Here is a 13648-nt window from a genome sequence, read left to right on the forward strand (position 1 = left end):
GTTGGTGGCCTTCTAAATGTGAGATATCTATCAGGCACTTTAAAAATCCACACGGTGGCGCTGTTAAACATTTTCAAGATCATAGTTAACTAATTAGTGGTATAAAATACATATAAATCAAAACACGATCATCATGCTAACTTATTTATTTTAATAAATAAATGATAATAAAACAATAAACAAAAATTAAAGTACTGACATTACCATGAAAGTAAATTAAAATCCTTTTCTCCATAACTTAACGTTACAACTTACGTTTGATAGCTAGTATTTATTCTATCACCGGTATATATGTAATCTTTACTAGTACATCAAACGGTATGAGCTTTCCGTAATTTCACTTAGGATCCTTTGCGGAAGCGATTGATTTCTGTAATGAAAAACCTAATAAATAATACTTATATGTATAATATAATAAATATTATTTTGTATAAATATTATAAACTGATGTATCCTACGTTTTTTTACACTGTTTATCATAATTATATTACAGAGGGAAACAAATGACTAAGTACTTCGTTGAAACGGTGTAATTAAATTAATTTACTTTTACAAAGAAGCGTAATTATGTCACCGATCCCGCGACGCAACTGAATATGCGAGGAAAAAATATTGTTATTATATTTAGAAACATTGATTACATAACATGCTGCTCGTATATTCACATAATATTTTACCGTATCAGCGCTCATTGCTTTTGTGACCTCTTCATCAATTTTCTTAGCCTCATCATCGCTTATCAACTGCGCCTTCAAGCATTCTATAGCTAATTTCACTATATGCTCCAACTCATCGGCTGGAGCTTGTATACCGCAATCTACAACCACAGATAGTATTTAATAAATACTATCATGTTTCAAACTATTTGAAACACTTTTATTTGCTTATGTCAATGTTGTGAGCTCTCTTTAACCCGGCAGCACTCGCGCCTCTTAAAATTACACGGAGACTCGCGTGCAGAGCATTTTGCTTACGTTTATGAGTGTCATTTAATGCAGGGGTTACCAAGTAATATTTTTACTCTTTTATTGTATGAAAAAAAAAGAAAATGTATTCAAAACTTTTCAACATGAATCCTTTTTATTGTAATTAACAATCATATGAACTACTTTGCCAGTCTTAAGGTAAAAATTAAACAAATAAAAATCTTTTTAATCCGAAACTGAAAAAGTAGCAATAAATAATATTCATCAAGTATGCGAGCTTTACACATATCACATAATGCACGACTATGCTTAGTACATAAAATTATTTGGCAGTAAATTTTGCTTTTTGCGTTTAAGGCAATCCGCGCAGATTCAATTTGATTTTTCTTCTCCTGGTAACTCAGATTCTGGTACAAAACATGTTATCCCTTGCTGTACCCCTTGATGCTTGCGGATATAAAATGTTTTGCAAGGTGATTCTTCTTTCATATGTGGCTGTATTTTTCCGAATCATCTTCAACATCAACCACCCCAAAATGCGTTCATCACTTCGATCCCGATCCATCTATAATATAAATAATAGTTTTCTATAACGGAGATCTAAAACCATAATATCACATAAAAGTAGCAGTAAAACTGACAATATGATGAAATAAAGTAAAGCCATGAGGAAGAAAGTACTTACGTCGACACACGCGAGATCAGCAAAACGTCGCTCGATGGTACACGGCGTTACGAATCACCACATGCAAGTGACTAGCGCACACTAGCAAGAAATGAGCTGCATCCAGGGGCGGAGGACGGAACAAAACTCAGCTACTGAATGAACGATGTTCGTACTTACTGTTAGCAAAGTGCTCAGTGCGAGTGCGCGCGGCTTAATATAAATGTTATAGGTGCATGCTTCGCAAGGACTCTGGCAAGTTATTACAACGTTTTCATTCAGATAAATTAATCAATCTCGAAAGAGTGAAAGCTAAGATTACACTTTATAAATATCCTATATTAAAAAATCATCGGTGTGAATATACTTAACGAATTTTCACGTTCTAAATGTTGTGTAAGGTGAGAATTTGCATGTAATCTTGCTTAGTTTTAAGTCTTATACTATTATAGGTAAGTACAGAGTCTAAAACATATTTTATATAAACTCGAGTCACTTTATTTTATTTTATAAATCGATGAACACCGGCATGAAACAGCATGACTCATTGTCCTGTTACGCCATTGTGCGCTTGCGCCGCATCCATCCCTTCCAGTCGATTGGCCGAGAATTCACTCCTTCTTTGTATCCATACAAAATAGTGATAATTCAATAAAATAGATTGAATCTTGTTCATAAAAGTATGCAATAATTTCATCAATGTTTTGTTATGACGTTGTCATGTTAAACTATCATCATCATATTTTATTTAGTTAGCTCTAAGTTTTGACTCTAAGATCCTACCCTTAGATAATTCCCATTTCGATTTTAGATTTCCCATTCTTTATTTAGATTTTATATAAGATAGATCTAAAGAATGTACCAATTTTAATAAAAAATGTTTACCTTTGATATCTTCGATCACACTAAACATGTCGATATTCTCCAAAGATTGAGCTGATATGGGGTTTTCTTCATCGACCAAAGAGTTTACCAATGACGTCATTGTTTCGTCAGTAACTATAACAGAAATTGTTCTGAAGTTTTTTAAATTTATTTTTCTTATCTACATTTTAATACCTACAACCTACCAACAAAAGAGTTATAAACAATGGTAAATACTTCATTTTCATTTCTTTATAAATTCTATATCGATTCGATATGCGTAACACTCGAGCACCACCAATATTAAAAAAAAATAAAGATACTTCCAAATTCAAAATATTTGTAAAATTATGGTAGTTACATTTTTTAAATTATGTTATCTTCGGATGCAAGTTAAGATCATTTGTGCTAACTCTACGGAGGTTCTATACACACGTAGAGCGTAAGATTCATAAGTTCTTGACAGTACAATAAATCGATTTTTAAATTTTTTGGTTATTTTTCATGATATTTTATCTTAGAAACTAACTGAGTCTAATTGGAGTATTTTATCTTGTTTCTGACAAATTATGTATACGCTATGATAAGTTTTTATGAGATGGTAAAACTTGTGTCAGTTGCCTCACCCTGCATCACCTTCAATGGCCTTCGTCACTTTATTAAACATAATAATGGAAGGGCATCGCCAGCGTACCGTTCAGCGAACCAATTCGACTTAAGGTCCTTCAAGAAAAGAGCGTACCAATTCTTGAAGGGCCGGCACTTGCGAGACTTTTGGCAATGTGACCATGGGCGACGGTGTCGCTTAACATCAGGATAGCCTCTTGCCCGTTTGCCTTCTATTACATTAAAAAAAAACCGCAGTATAAAGCATGCGAGCAGAAATTAATTACAACAAGACACAGCAAGCTTAGCACGTCACTCAATTGCGATCTCCATAATCCAATAGATAACTTAAAATCATGTGGTAAGAAAAAATAATTTTAAAGATAAGCTTTCAGTACAAAATTATAGCAAAAGCAAAACCTTAAATCAATAGCTACTATGGTTACCTATATCAGCAAATTCAGAAGTATGCAGCAACGCAGCTATGGCCGGCCCGAGACGCTCATTCAGATGCTTCCTTAACCCGGAAACATCTTTGAGAGCCTGTTCCAAGGATTCCATGATTTTGTGCGATTGCTCATTTGTTCCTTCCATTGCCTCGACCTTGAGGTGTGATATTTATAAGGTATTTTTTTTCTTTTGCACAAGAAAAGCAACTTACTTGTTCGTATTGATAAACGCACGTCACTTATTGTTTTTCAGGCTAAAACCTACGAATGGAAAATAAGTTTTGTTCCGCCGAGGTTTCAAAATCGATTTTTTTTTATTTAAAGTTTAAAAAATGTGGGCCGTCACAGGACGCCTGGCAGATGTGAAACATCGACATTATTTTGTAAAAGTAATATGCAGAAAAGAACATATTGTGATAGGAACTAAATATGTCATAATGATAAAATAAAATATTACGATTTTTTCCAGATATCGATGACTATTTATTGAATAAACATTTATTTTCATTAAACACAAATTAAAAATATTATAGATACACACACGTCGCCACACCGTACACACTACTGCATATAGACTGTAAATATATACCATCGTATAGCGTGGCGACGCGTCGCCACGGCATGCGTCGCGTTTAGTGAACCTTTTTATAGATAAAACTTATAGTAAATGTTTGTGACTTATAGGAAATATTTGTTTCTTCTAGAAAAATTGTTTGTGTCTTATAGGAAAACTGTTTCTTTTAGTAAAATTTGGTTTCTTTTAGTATAACTTTATGTCTTTTAGAAAATATTTGTTTCTATTAGTAAAATTTTGTTTCTTTTAGTAAAACTTTGTGTCTTATAGGAAAACTTTGTTTTTTTTTCGTACAACTTTGATTCTCTTAGTAAAATTATGTTAGCTAATATATATATAATAAATAAGATTTTACGTGTTGCCGTATGAGACGATCAGCCAATGCAGCTAGAGCATCGAAGGCCCGCGTTTGTTTCTTGTACATACTCGGATCACCGCCATATTTCAACAGCCATTTGCGCACTAACATGTCCACAACTTCAAATCGAGATTTTGCTCTGACAAATTTTTTTTTTCTTAGTAATAAATAATAAATTAATAAAAAAGGATATTCTCAGTTTGACCCATATATCGGCCATATTGATGGAATTGGATGTATGTATTGCTTTTGTCATATATTTCGGTGCAAGTTAAGAAAAAGTTATACGAGAGGATCGTTTTTTATATTTTAAATCATGTCTATTATATGGTAGCAGCAATTTTTTTGGGGATACGTGCAATTTCCAAAAACCTAGTAAAAACTAAGAGAATTTGAAAAAAAATTCGACTTCCATTACGAAAAAAATTTAATTTGTTAAAATTCTTCAATCAAAAACCATAGGCTTTCGAAAAATAGCGTGCTCCCAAAAGAGAAGTGACAAAAAAAGCCTGCTTATGTTTAACTTTGTTGAGGTATGTTTTTTTAAATAGGTTTGTTATTTAATAGTAGGCATGGGTCAGAGAAGTCTACCATATACATATTATTTTCAGAGGGAAATAGGATGTCAATACACATATCCCATCTTATATTTACCCAGAAATAACATCTGGCAGTTCAGCAGTGAGCTCACGAAGCAATTCATCAGCATCATCACGGGTAACCCTCATCGAATCCAAGCAGTCATATAATAGTTTCATAACGTTGACATCATATACCAGGTGAACGGATCCAAGAGGTGTTCTGCAACATAAGTAAATTGAAATTCGAATAATGAAATTATATTTTTTTCCACCAAGAAGGCTTTCCTGTATTTTTTGACAAACGCTGGTATATACATTTTTGCCTATGGTTGCATTGAGTTTTGGCGCCTTCATATACAATATTGTACTAATTTTGTTGGTTAAGTTTTATTAGGGAATAAAGATAATCTGATGAAAATGACTTCAGTTGTCATTTAAAGTTTGACGCTGGTAATGAATATAACAAAAGGAGATAGTTCATAATTTCAACAGTACCCTTTTAACCATAAATTGTGTCGATTTCTTAAATTATTTATGGGAACAAATTATTTTAGAGACGACATGACGGGATAAAAAGAATCCCCTGATATGGTGTTTATTGAGAAATCCGGGCTATATTCATTACCTGTTGCGATATTTTTTGTAAATAATTGAAACGCTTACATTGGGAAATATTTTTTCCGCACCATCCGAGAAGTGTGCGGGACTTGGAAGAGGTAGATTTGTGAGCGGTCGGACTCAGGCGGAGTCACTTGTTGCATCGGTGGTCGGTATGACAAAGGTTTAAGACGAAGACTCTGTATTTCTTCACGTAGAGACTGAAAGTTGGATTGCCTTAATTATCCTTTACGTACATTTTTACTTTTGCCCGATTACGTTAAGCGTTTGTTACTTTTTTATGTCACGTGACGTCTGGCTTGTTGCAGTTATCAAAAGGTGTCCTTACAATTAAACTGGCGGAGAGTTTACCAGTTGCCAGATATTTTCAAGAATGTTTAAATATCAATAACCGTTTATTACTTTGAAAGACCGTGAACAAAATAAATCTATTATTTAAATAAATGTAAATTCTCAAGCGTTTTAAATGAGTTCTCTATGAATAAGTATGTCAATATGAAACAATTTACTTCTCTAAATTCTCACCTTAATTTGATGAGTCTGTTGTGAGCGCACGATACGTAGGCGTACGACATCGCGCTGGTATTGCTCTTGCTCGTAGCCTCCTACCATTACCGAGGGATCTTTTTTGGGCTGAAAATATATTACATTTATAAAGGGCCGCTTAAATATACAATCTCGTGGTGCCATAAAGAACGGTTCGGTGGGTGTTGATTCATAGTTTTTTTTAACAATAGTTATCACGATATACCAATGAATTGAATTTGAACGGTCGCACACATGTCCGCCGCAGGCATCAGAAAATAATTAGTATAGAAACAATGAGGTTCGATTGAGAAAAAATACTTTTAAATAAAATTACAAATATTTAATATTCCCAAATACTCACTAAATAATAAATGATATGTAATTAAATAGGTAAAAGTGGAAAATAACTAAAACATTTTTAAATAATATAATCCGTGGGTTTTAAGTACACGCTTATTAAAGATTTAATTCGTCGCCTGGTAGATATTACTGGTGACCCTGGAACTGGTGGTTATCTCGCTCAACGACTAAGTATCGCAATATAACGAGGAAATTCTGCCAAGCAGTAAGGCTACACAGCCACGGAGACCAAATTGTTTAAATTTTTTTAGTTTTATATAAAAAAATCTATTTCGATACATATCAGCACTTTCTAATACCAAAAAATTTATAGTAAACTAAACAGTCAAATCGTAAAGCATACCCAAAAATAAAAATTACGAGTAAACGTAAAATTCCATAATTTTAAAATGTATTTATCACATTTTTTATAAATTGTCTGCACAAAGACATTATTTAACATTACGACCTAATCTAACTTAAGACTAATAAGTTATTTAGAACCTAATTTAATAAAAAATATATTTAACAAGTATCCAATAGTTACAGTCTCTATCATCTGAAAAAATCTATGACATTAAAACATAAACAAGGTACCTTTTGCGGCAAAACATCAGCCTGCAACGCTGCCGCAAGACGCAAACGCTCCGAATAACCATCCAGAGTAGAGAGGTACTTCTTCTCCAGCTCTCCGTGGCGTTCCTAATAGTTGTGTGAAATTCATTAAGACGGAGTGACTCAAAAAAAAAACTTAGAAGAAGGATGACGTATACTTAAAAGAGAAAGTGCACTAGTATTTATTTATTTCTTTATTTACCCTTTGTTCTCTTATACAAAAACGTACATATAAAAACAGCAGGTTACATTAGTTATAAGGCAACGGGCGGCCTTATCGCTAACAAGCGATTTCTTCCAGGCAACCCTAATTAATGGAATTAATAAATGGAACAAAAAAAGAAAGACATACATAGGGTAAAGTACAAGAAACTCAAAATAACATGTAAATAAAATAACGTTAAAATCTAAAAAAACAAATGAACAATAATATGTATAAACAAAAATGTAAAAAGGTTGAATTGAGTCACACTTAATATATATAAGTAGTAGTATAATTACGCCTGATATAAATTAGTAATAAATTCCATTGCAGGATACTTTGCACAGTAAAGGCGAAGTTATAGAATTCAGTTTTACGAGTAGGAGTTTCAAGAATTAGATAGTTCTAGGGAACGCAACTAAAACCACCGCCAGAGAGGAACATACAATTTTGCTTTAAGTAGGTGTTTTAGGATTTAAAAAAACATTATAGAGAAGTTGTAACATGATTCCCTGTATCGTGGGTCGCTTCCATTTGACATATTCATGAATAGCACGAAATCGTAATAGTTGACGCAATATTCAACAATCATAACTTATAAGGTTTAGGAAACAGTGTTAGTGTAGCAAAGAAAAGATTACTAACTATATTATATAGTATTTTTCAAACTTCAAACAAGAGCACAGAAAAGTGAGGATAATTAAAAAGTTAATCTTGGTTTTTTATTGTTACGTTTTCCTGATATCCTATCTATCCATATGCTAGAGGAATTATTAAGCCTGGAATTTCTAATGAAATTCCAGCAGTTACGGTTGGGACTACTTTTGGTTGCGGTTACAGTTACGGTTGGGACAGCCGAGCTTTTTCTCAGTTATACTTTTTATCTACTGATCTCGTATCTCGGACACTTAATAACAGTAAATTATAGTATATAATTTTATCGAATTTTTATCACTATTAAAGTTCTAATTCTCACCCTCCAACTACGTAGCTGTTTTAATATCTGTTGCAGAGTACCCAAAGTGGTAGAGAATTTATGTCTGCGCGCCATTTGTCGTAATAAATCGTCCAGTGTACGGTCGACTTTACGTGGCTTCCCGAGCTTCCGTGTAAGAATGTCACGCATTTTCGCTCTCAATTCCTCAGCCTTTGCCTCCATTTCACGTAAATCAATATTCATTCGGAACAGATGTGTGCGGTTAACCCTAATAACGAAGATCATTATTATATATATAAATGAATTTCAATCTTTAAATTCATACATCTAATTAGTTACTGAATACGAATGAAAAAGACAATAGACGAAAGATATTTATGTGTTATAAAAGACTATTAATTCCTGTCAAAAACATTTGCCGCGCACCACTGCTATGTGGAACCAGCTGCCCACTGAAGTATTTTCGAACCAATTCGACTTAGGCTCCTTCAAGAAAAGAGCGTACCAATTCTTAAAAGGCCGGCGACGCACTCGCGAGCCCATTGAGAGTGTCCATGGGCGCCGGTATCACTTAACATCAGGTGAGCCTCCAGCCCGTTTGCCTCGTTTTAAAAAAAAAGAAGATAAATTACACATATTTTCACACTATAAAAAAAAACCAGTGGCAACGCAACCTTTTAGGTTAATGTGATCGTGATATTTGTTTTTTCATAGACTACTTCAAATATTGAGAATACAATTTAACTTATTAGCAAAAATATTACGAAGTCAATATTGTTTATATAATAGGGTGGACTATTAGGTACCAAATGACACTATTATGACATTTATTATAATATAAATGATAAATATCGGAAGATTTGGGCTTCCCATAAGAATTTATTTAATTTATTATTTAGGTATTACGTTATTAGAACATTATTTATTAAACAGAAGTATAACGGTGAAATAAAAATATTGGTGTGTGTGTGCGTACGAATGTGTGTGCGTGTTTGCGTGACTATTCTATTTTGTAGATGCTAGAAGGCCTTTTAATAAAATATCCAACTCACTTTTGTCTCTGTTTCTGCTGTTTGATTTCGTCGTGCAACTCCAGGACGCGATTGCGCAACTTAGCCAACATCTTTTCAGGGAAGACAACAGTTTGTGATAACCCTTGAGGTCCAGTACATCCACGAATCGCCGAAGCCCTGATTTGATCATACCGTAACACAACAACTTGATCAACTTCATTCATACAACTTTGTTTTTCCATCTGAAAATACATTGACTAACCGTTAACACTCGTTATATAAGTTTATACTGCCTTTGTACAGTATAAACAAAATCTAGTTCTAGTCCATTCAGTAGTGCATGCATCTCTAAAGTCTTATGTTCGAACCCCGGCTGTGCACCGGGAGTAGACTTTCTATGTGCGCAAAAGACACAGAAGGCAGATCTATATGTATTAGAAAAAAACAAATTATCACGAAACAGATACAGAAGTCGGAACCTAAAAGATTGTATTCTGTACTAGACTTTGGAAAGCGACTTTGTTTTGTGTATCGTAACACAATGAGAGAATTAAGATTTCACACATGATAGTTTACCATAAACTCCCGAAGATCATTTTTCCTCTTTTCCAACTGCACGGAAAATTTGCGCTTGATTTTATTATGCGCATCAATATCTTTACGTAAAAGCTCAATAAACCGATCCTGCTCTATGATGTCTTGCTCATGTTTATGCCTAGAAAAATAATATAAAAAGTATTTATTACATTTAACGAAAATGTTAGAAAAATTGAAATATTACATCAAGCTTTTTTTGCCTACCTATCTATGCAAAATATGCTTAAACAAATACAAAATAAAATATGTTTTTGTAATTAAATTGAAAAAAATATAATAGCAATTATAGAAATATTCGCGCCTGCGTAAATGCGTATATGTAGGGCGTGTGCGTGTGTGTGTGCGAGCGTGCGTGTTGCTTTATATAAGTATTAAAACTCAATTTAAAAAAGTGACGGGAGAAGATATATAAAGAAAGAAACAAACAACAGGCTAGAAGTTATATATATATATATATATATATATATTTCAGCTCACCTTGTATTTCTTAAGTCATAAGTTTTGTTATAAATATCAACGTCACACCCTTCAGGACAAATATTAGGATCGAGTCGTATTGGACCAATGTCTCGACTGTCCATGCTCCCTTCATCTTCTTCCTCGCTTGATGATGATGAAGATTCAGACTCTGATGATTCTACAATTGTTATTAGAAATAATAATTACTACATCTTTTGACTTGCACTTCAGTTAATAACTTAAAGATAATAATTTAAAGTAAAAAAAAAAATTAAAATGAAATTTAGTGATTCAGGTGTGATTACACTTTCTTTTAAACCCTACCCCAAAGGGCTAGTTCCAAGAAGGGGCGCCATAGAAAGGCTCCGGGGTCACCCTCGCTCTATCAGGAAATATGTTATAACACCTAACTCTGTAGACATCACACATTGTTATGAGTCACTCATAACAATGTGTTATAAAAGGTTTCCATTAAACTAGACGTATAGATACAGATACCGGCAAACTTCTTGAGCTAAACAAGGGAATGGGGGAACGTCAACTGATTTACCAATCACGCGATCGACACATCACTCTGTCGGCGCCCTCTCCCGGTGTTACCTAAAAATTGCTTCAGCGCAGGCAAGGATATTTGTTCAAGATGTTTGCCGGTATCTGTAACGCTTGGAACCACAACTAGTATACGGCCTAATCCCCTCTTACCATCGTCATCTCGGTCACGCGGCGGACGGTATTTCTTCTTAAATATTCTTCGCAAGAAATCGGCAAACTTATTATCTTGTACGAGCCTCTTGAACTGTCTTTGTAGTTCTTGGCAAGCTGCGTCGAGTCGTTCCTTTTCAGCGTGATGTTCGTCGATGCGATGCTCGCAATCTTGAATTTGATCTTGTACTCCACGAACCTATATATACATGTTAATATATTTTAGAGTAGAGAGAAAGGTATGATAAAGAATTTAGAGATACATGTTTGCTTGTTTGGTCATTTATCATTAAACCCACATAAAATACTTATTCGCAAGAATTAAACTAAAACATTTAGTAAAAACAGTAACTAATCGTAGGTTCAATCCCCGGTTGTGCATCAATGGACTTTCTTTCTATGAGCGCTTTTAACAATCGTTCGAACGGTGAAGGAAAATATCGTGAGGAAATCGGCTTGCCTTATACCCAAAAATTCCACGGCGTGTTAGGCACAGGAAGCTAACCTACTTGCTTATTAGATTGACAAATGATCATGAAACAAATTCAGAAATTTGTGGTCCAAACCTAAATAGGTGCCACAGATTTGTTTTTATTTTAAGAATAGTAAACAATTTGTTAATGAAAAAAAATGCAAACAGGCTCATCTGACGTTAAGTGATACCGATCCGCCCATGGACTTTCAATGCCAGAGGGCTCGCGAGCGCGTCCTTTTAATAATTGGTACGCGCTTTTCTTAAAGGAACCTAAGTCGAATTAGTTCAGAAATACTTTAGTAGAAGAAAAACTGGCGTAAATAACGCTCAAATGTTGTTTTTTACCTGCATTAATTTTGCATACACCCTTTCAGCCAAGCGATCTTCATGAGCCTCGAATCGATTTAAAACATTCATTTCTCTATGAAGCTGATATAGGTGTAACTCTAACAGTTGGTTTTTCTCCTGCAAAGTAAAATCATTTTTTTTTCTTAATAAATCCCATGGATTATAGAGTAGGCAACTTACGAAAATTTGTGCTCTCAGTTTTTTTCTTTCTTTTCTGAAACGGGGACAACGAGCTCACCTGGTGTTAAGTAAGATATATAGACACTTTGCAAGATGGCTTACATGTGCGTTGCCGACCTTTTATGAATTGGTACGTTTTTTATTGAAGGACCCTAAGCCGAATTTGGTGGGAAATATATAGGTGGGTAGTTCGTTCCACATAGTTGTGGTGCGCGGCGAAAACTGTCTTAAATAACGCTTAGTTGTGGAACGACGGACGTCGAGGTGATACGGGTGGAATTTCGTATTTTGCCTCCACGTCCGATGATTAAACTTAGCTAATTTAAAGAAATACGTTGGAGTAGAGTGGTAAATCTTTAAATTAATTAGAAATGTTAAAACGAAAATATACAGTAAACAAAAACAGTTGTACAAAATGTTTCAAATTTACCTGTACGCGTATACGTTCCCTTTGCAGTTGTCTTAGCCTCGAGTCAAACTGTTGAACTGACACTTCAGCATCAGCCAAAAGCATATCTTGTTCATATAAATGTCTGGAATCAACATTATTTTTAACTACTGACTCATATACTTATGGGCGTAACCAAGTATAATCGCAATATCCTTGCTAAATGCTTGAAAAATGTGTAACACTCATACTGAATTAGTTTAATTACCTTTAGATTAACATTACAAAAATCTAAATAATTGTAACACACCTTTCTATACGCCGCTCACGTATTTCGGCTTCAATGGGAAAAGATTCTTGATCCTGTTTGAATTTTAAAATTTCCCACGATGCAGCAAGAGGCCTGGAGTCTACAAAATATAATTTGAAGTCAAACATATAGAAACGTCTTGTAAATGACAAAACTTATTTTAATAATGTGGTAATTAACAAGATTATAAAAACCATTTCGGAAATATATTTTTAATTCTGTTAAGTAATGAGTTCAACGCCATCCCGCCAAAACTCTTTTTCAAACAACATGGCGTCGCACCAGTTTCTACGTCATATCGTTCCAGTCAGCGCGTCAATACAAAAGTCAAGGAAGGAAGGAACTCCGGGGCAATAATACAGATAACACAACTTTCTCTACAGCTGTGATACTCTTGACATTCAACACCTTTTGTCTTCAGTCACCGTGACCACGCACGTTGTAAAGCACGCGAAACGTCAGTTTAATTTAAAATTATGTAAATATGTATAAGTTTATATTAATACAAAAAACTTTAAAAAATAGTTTTCTTTCAAAAGTCAAGGATTTCACGTGTTTTCATTTTGTGTTCATCGTAAAACATAGACATCATATACTATAGTCGAAGAGACTAATATGTGACCGTTTAGTGTCAGTGATTGAAGTTAAAGAATTAAGGATTTTTTGATAGTGGATGTCATCGAGATATATTAAGAACTTTATTAAAATAAAGTATGTACTAATGGATTCACATTTGAAGTGGTCCTACAAATATATATAGAAATACTATTTATACACGCTATGTATTATTATTAAAAACTTATAATTACTTTTGTCTTCAGTCACCGAGACCACGCACGCTGAAAAGCACGCGAACCGTCGGAAAAAAATTAATAAATAATTATAAGTTTTTAATAATAATACATAGCTTCAATC

At 33.9% G+C, this 13648-nt stretch overlaps 1 protein-coding gene across 6 annotated transcripts in view; it reads right to left on the bottom strand.

Moving 5' to 3' along the window:
- Positions 1 to 198: 198 nt before the first annotated feature.
- LOC123714481 (cilia- and flagella-associated protein 44) overlaps positions 199 to 13648 on the bottom strand; it is a 35055-nt gene continuing 21605 nt past the window's right edge. For 2 of the 6 annotated variants that reach the window (XM_045668735.1, XM_045668739.1), the window contains 17 exons: positions 12734 to 12833; positions 12466 to 12568; positions 11853 to 11972; positions 11033 to 11231; positions 10349 to 10508; positions 9851 to 9989; positions 9314 to 9516; positions 8301 to 8529; positions 7105 to 7209; positions 6166 to 6273; positions 5686 to 5840; positions 5096 to 5242; positions 4439 to 4580; positions 3507 to 3663; positions 2476 to 2589; positions 678 to 817; positions 199 to 370 (listed from right to left, as the gene is read on the bottom strand). In XM_045668735.1, coding sequence (XP_045524691.1) covers positions 338 to 370; positions 678 to 817; positions 2476 to 2589; positions 3507 to 3663; positions 4439 to 4580; positions 5096 to 5242; positions 5686 to 5840; positions 6166 to 6273; positions 7105 to 7209; positions 8301 to 8529; positions 9314 to 9516; positions 9851 to 9989; positions 10349 to 10508; positions 11033 to 11231; positions 11853 to 11972; positions 12466 to 12568; positions 12734 to 12833 — 2354 coding nt within the window. In that variant the 3' untranslated portion in view covers positions 199 to 337. Of the gene's footprint in view, positions 371 to 677; positions 818 to 1163; positions 1492 to 1611; positions 1746 to 1772; positions 2211 to 2475; positions 2590 to 3506; positions 3664 to 4438; positions 4581 to 5095; positions 5243 to 5685; positions 5841 to 6165; positions 6274 to 7104; positions 7210 to 8300; positions 8530 to 9313; positions 9517 to 9850; positions 9990 to 10348; positions 10509 to 11032; positions 11232 to 11852; positions 11973 to 12465; positions 12569 to 12733; positions 12834 to 13648 lie in introns of those variants that run through there. The other 4 variants (XR_006754314.1, XM_045668737.1, XM_045668738.1 and 1 more) reach the window with 4 other exon arrangements.

Source organism: Pieris brassicae, chromosome 9 (genome assembly GCF_905147105.1).
Source record: "Pieris brassicae chromosome 9, ilPieBrab1.1, whole genome shotgun sequence".
Taxonomy (NCBI): domain Eukaryota; kingdom Metazoa; phylum Arthropoda; class Insecta; order Lepidoptera; family Pieridae; genus Pieris; species Pieris brassicae.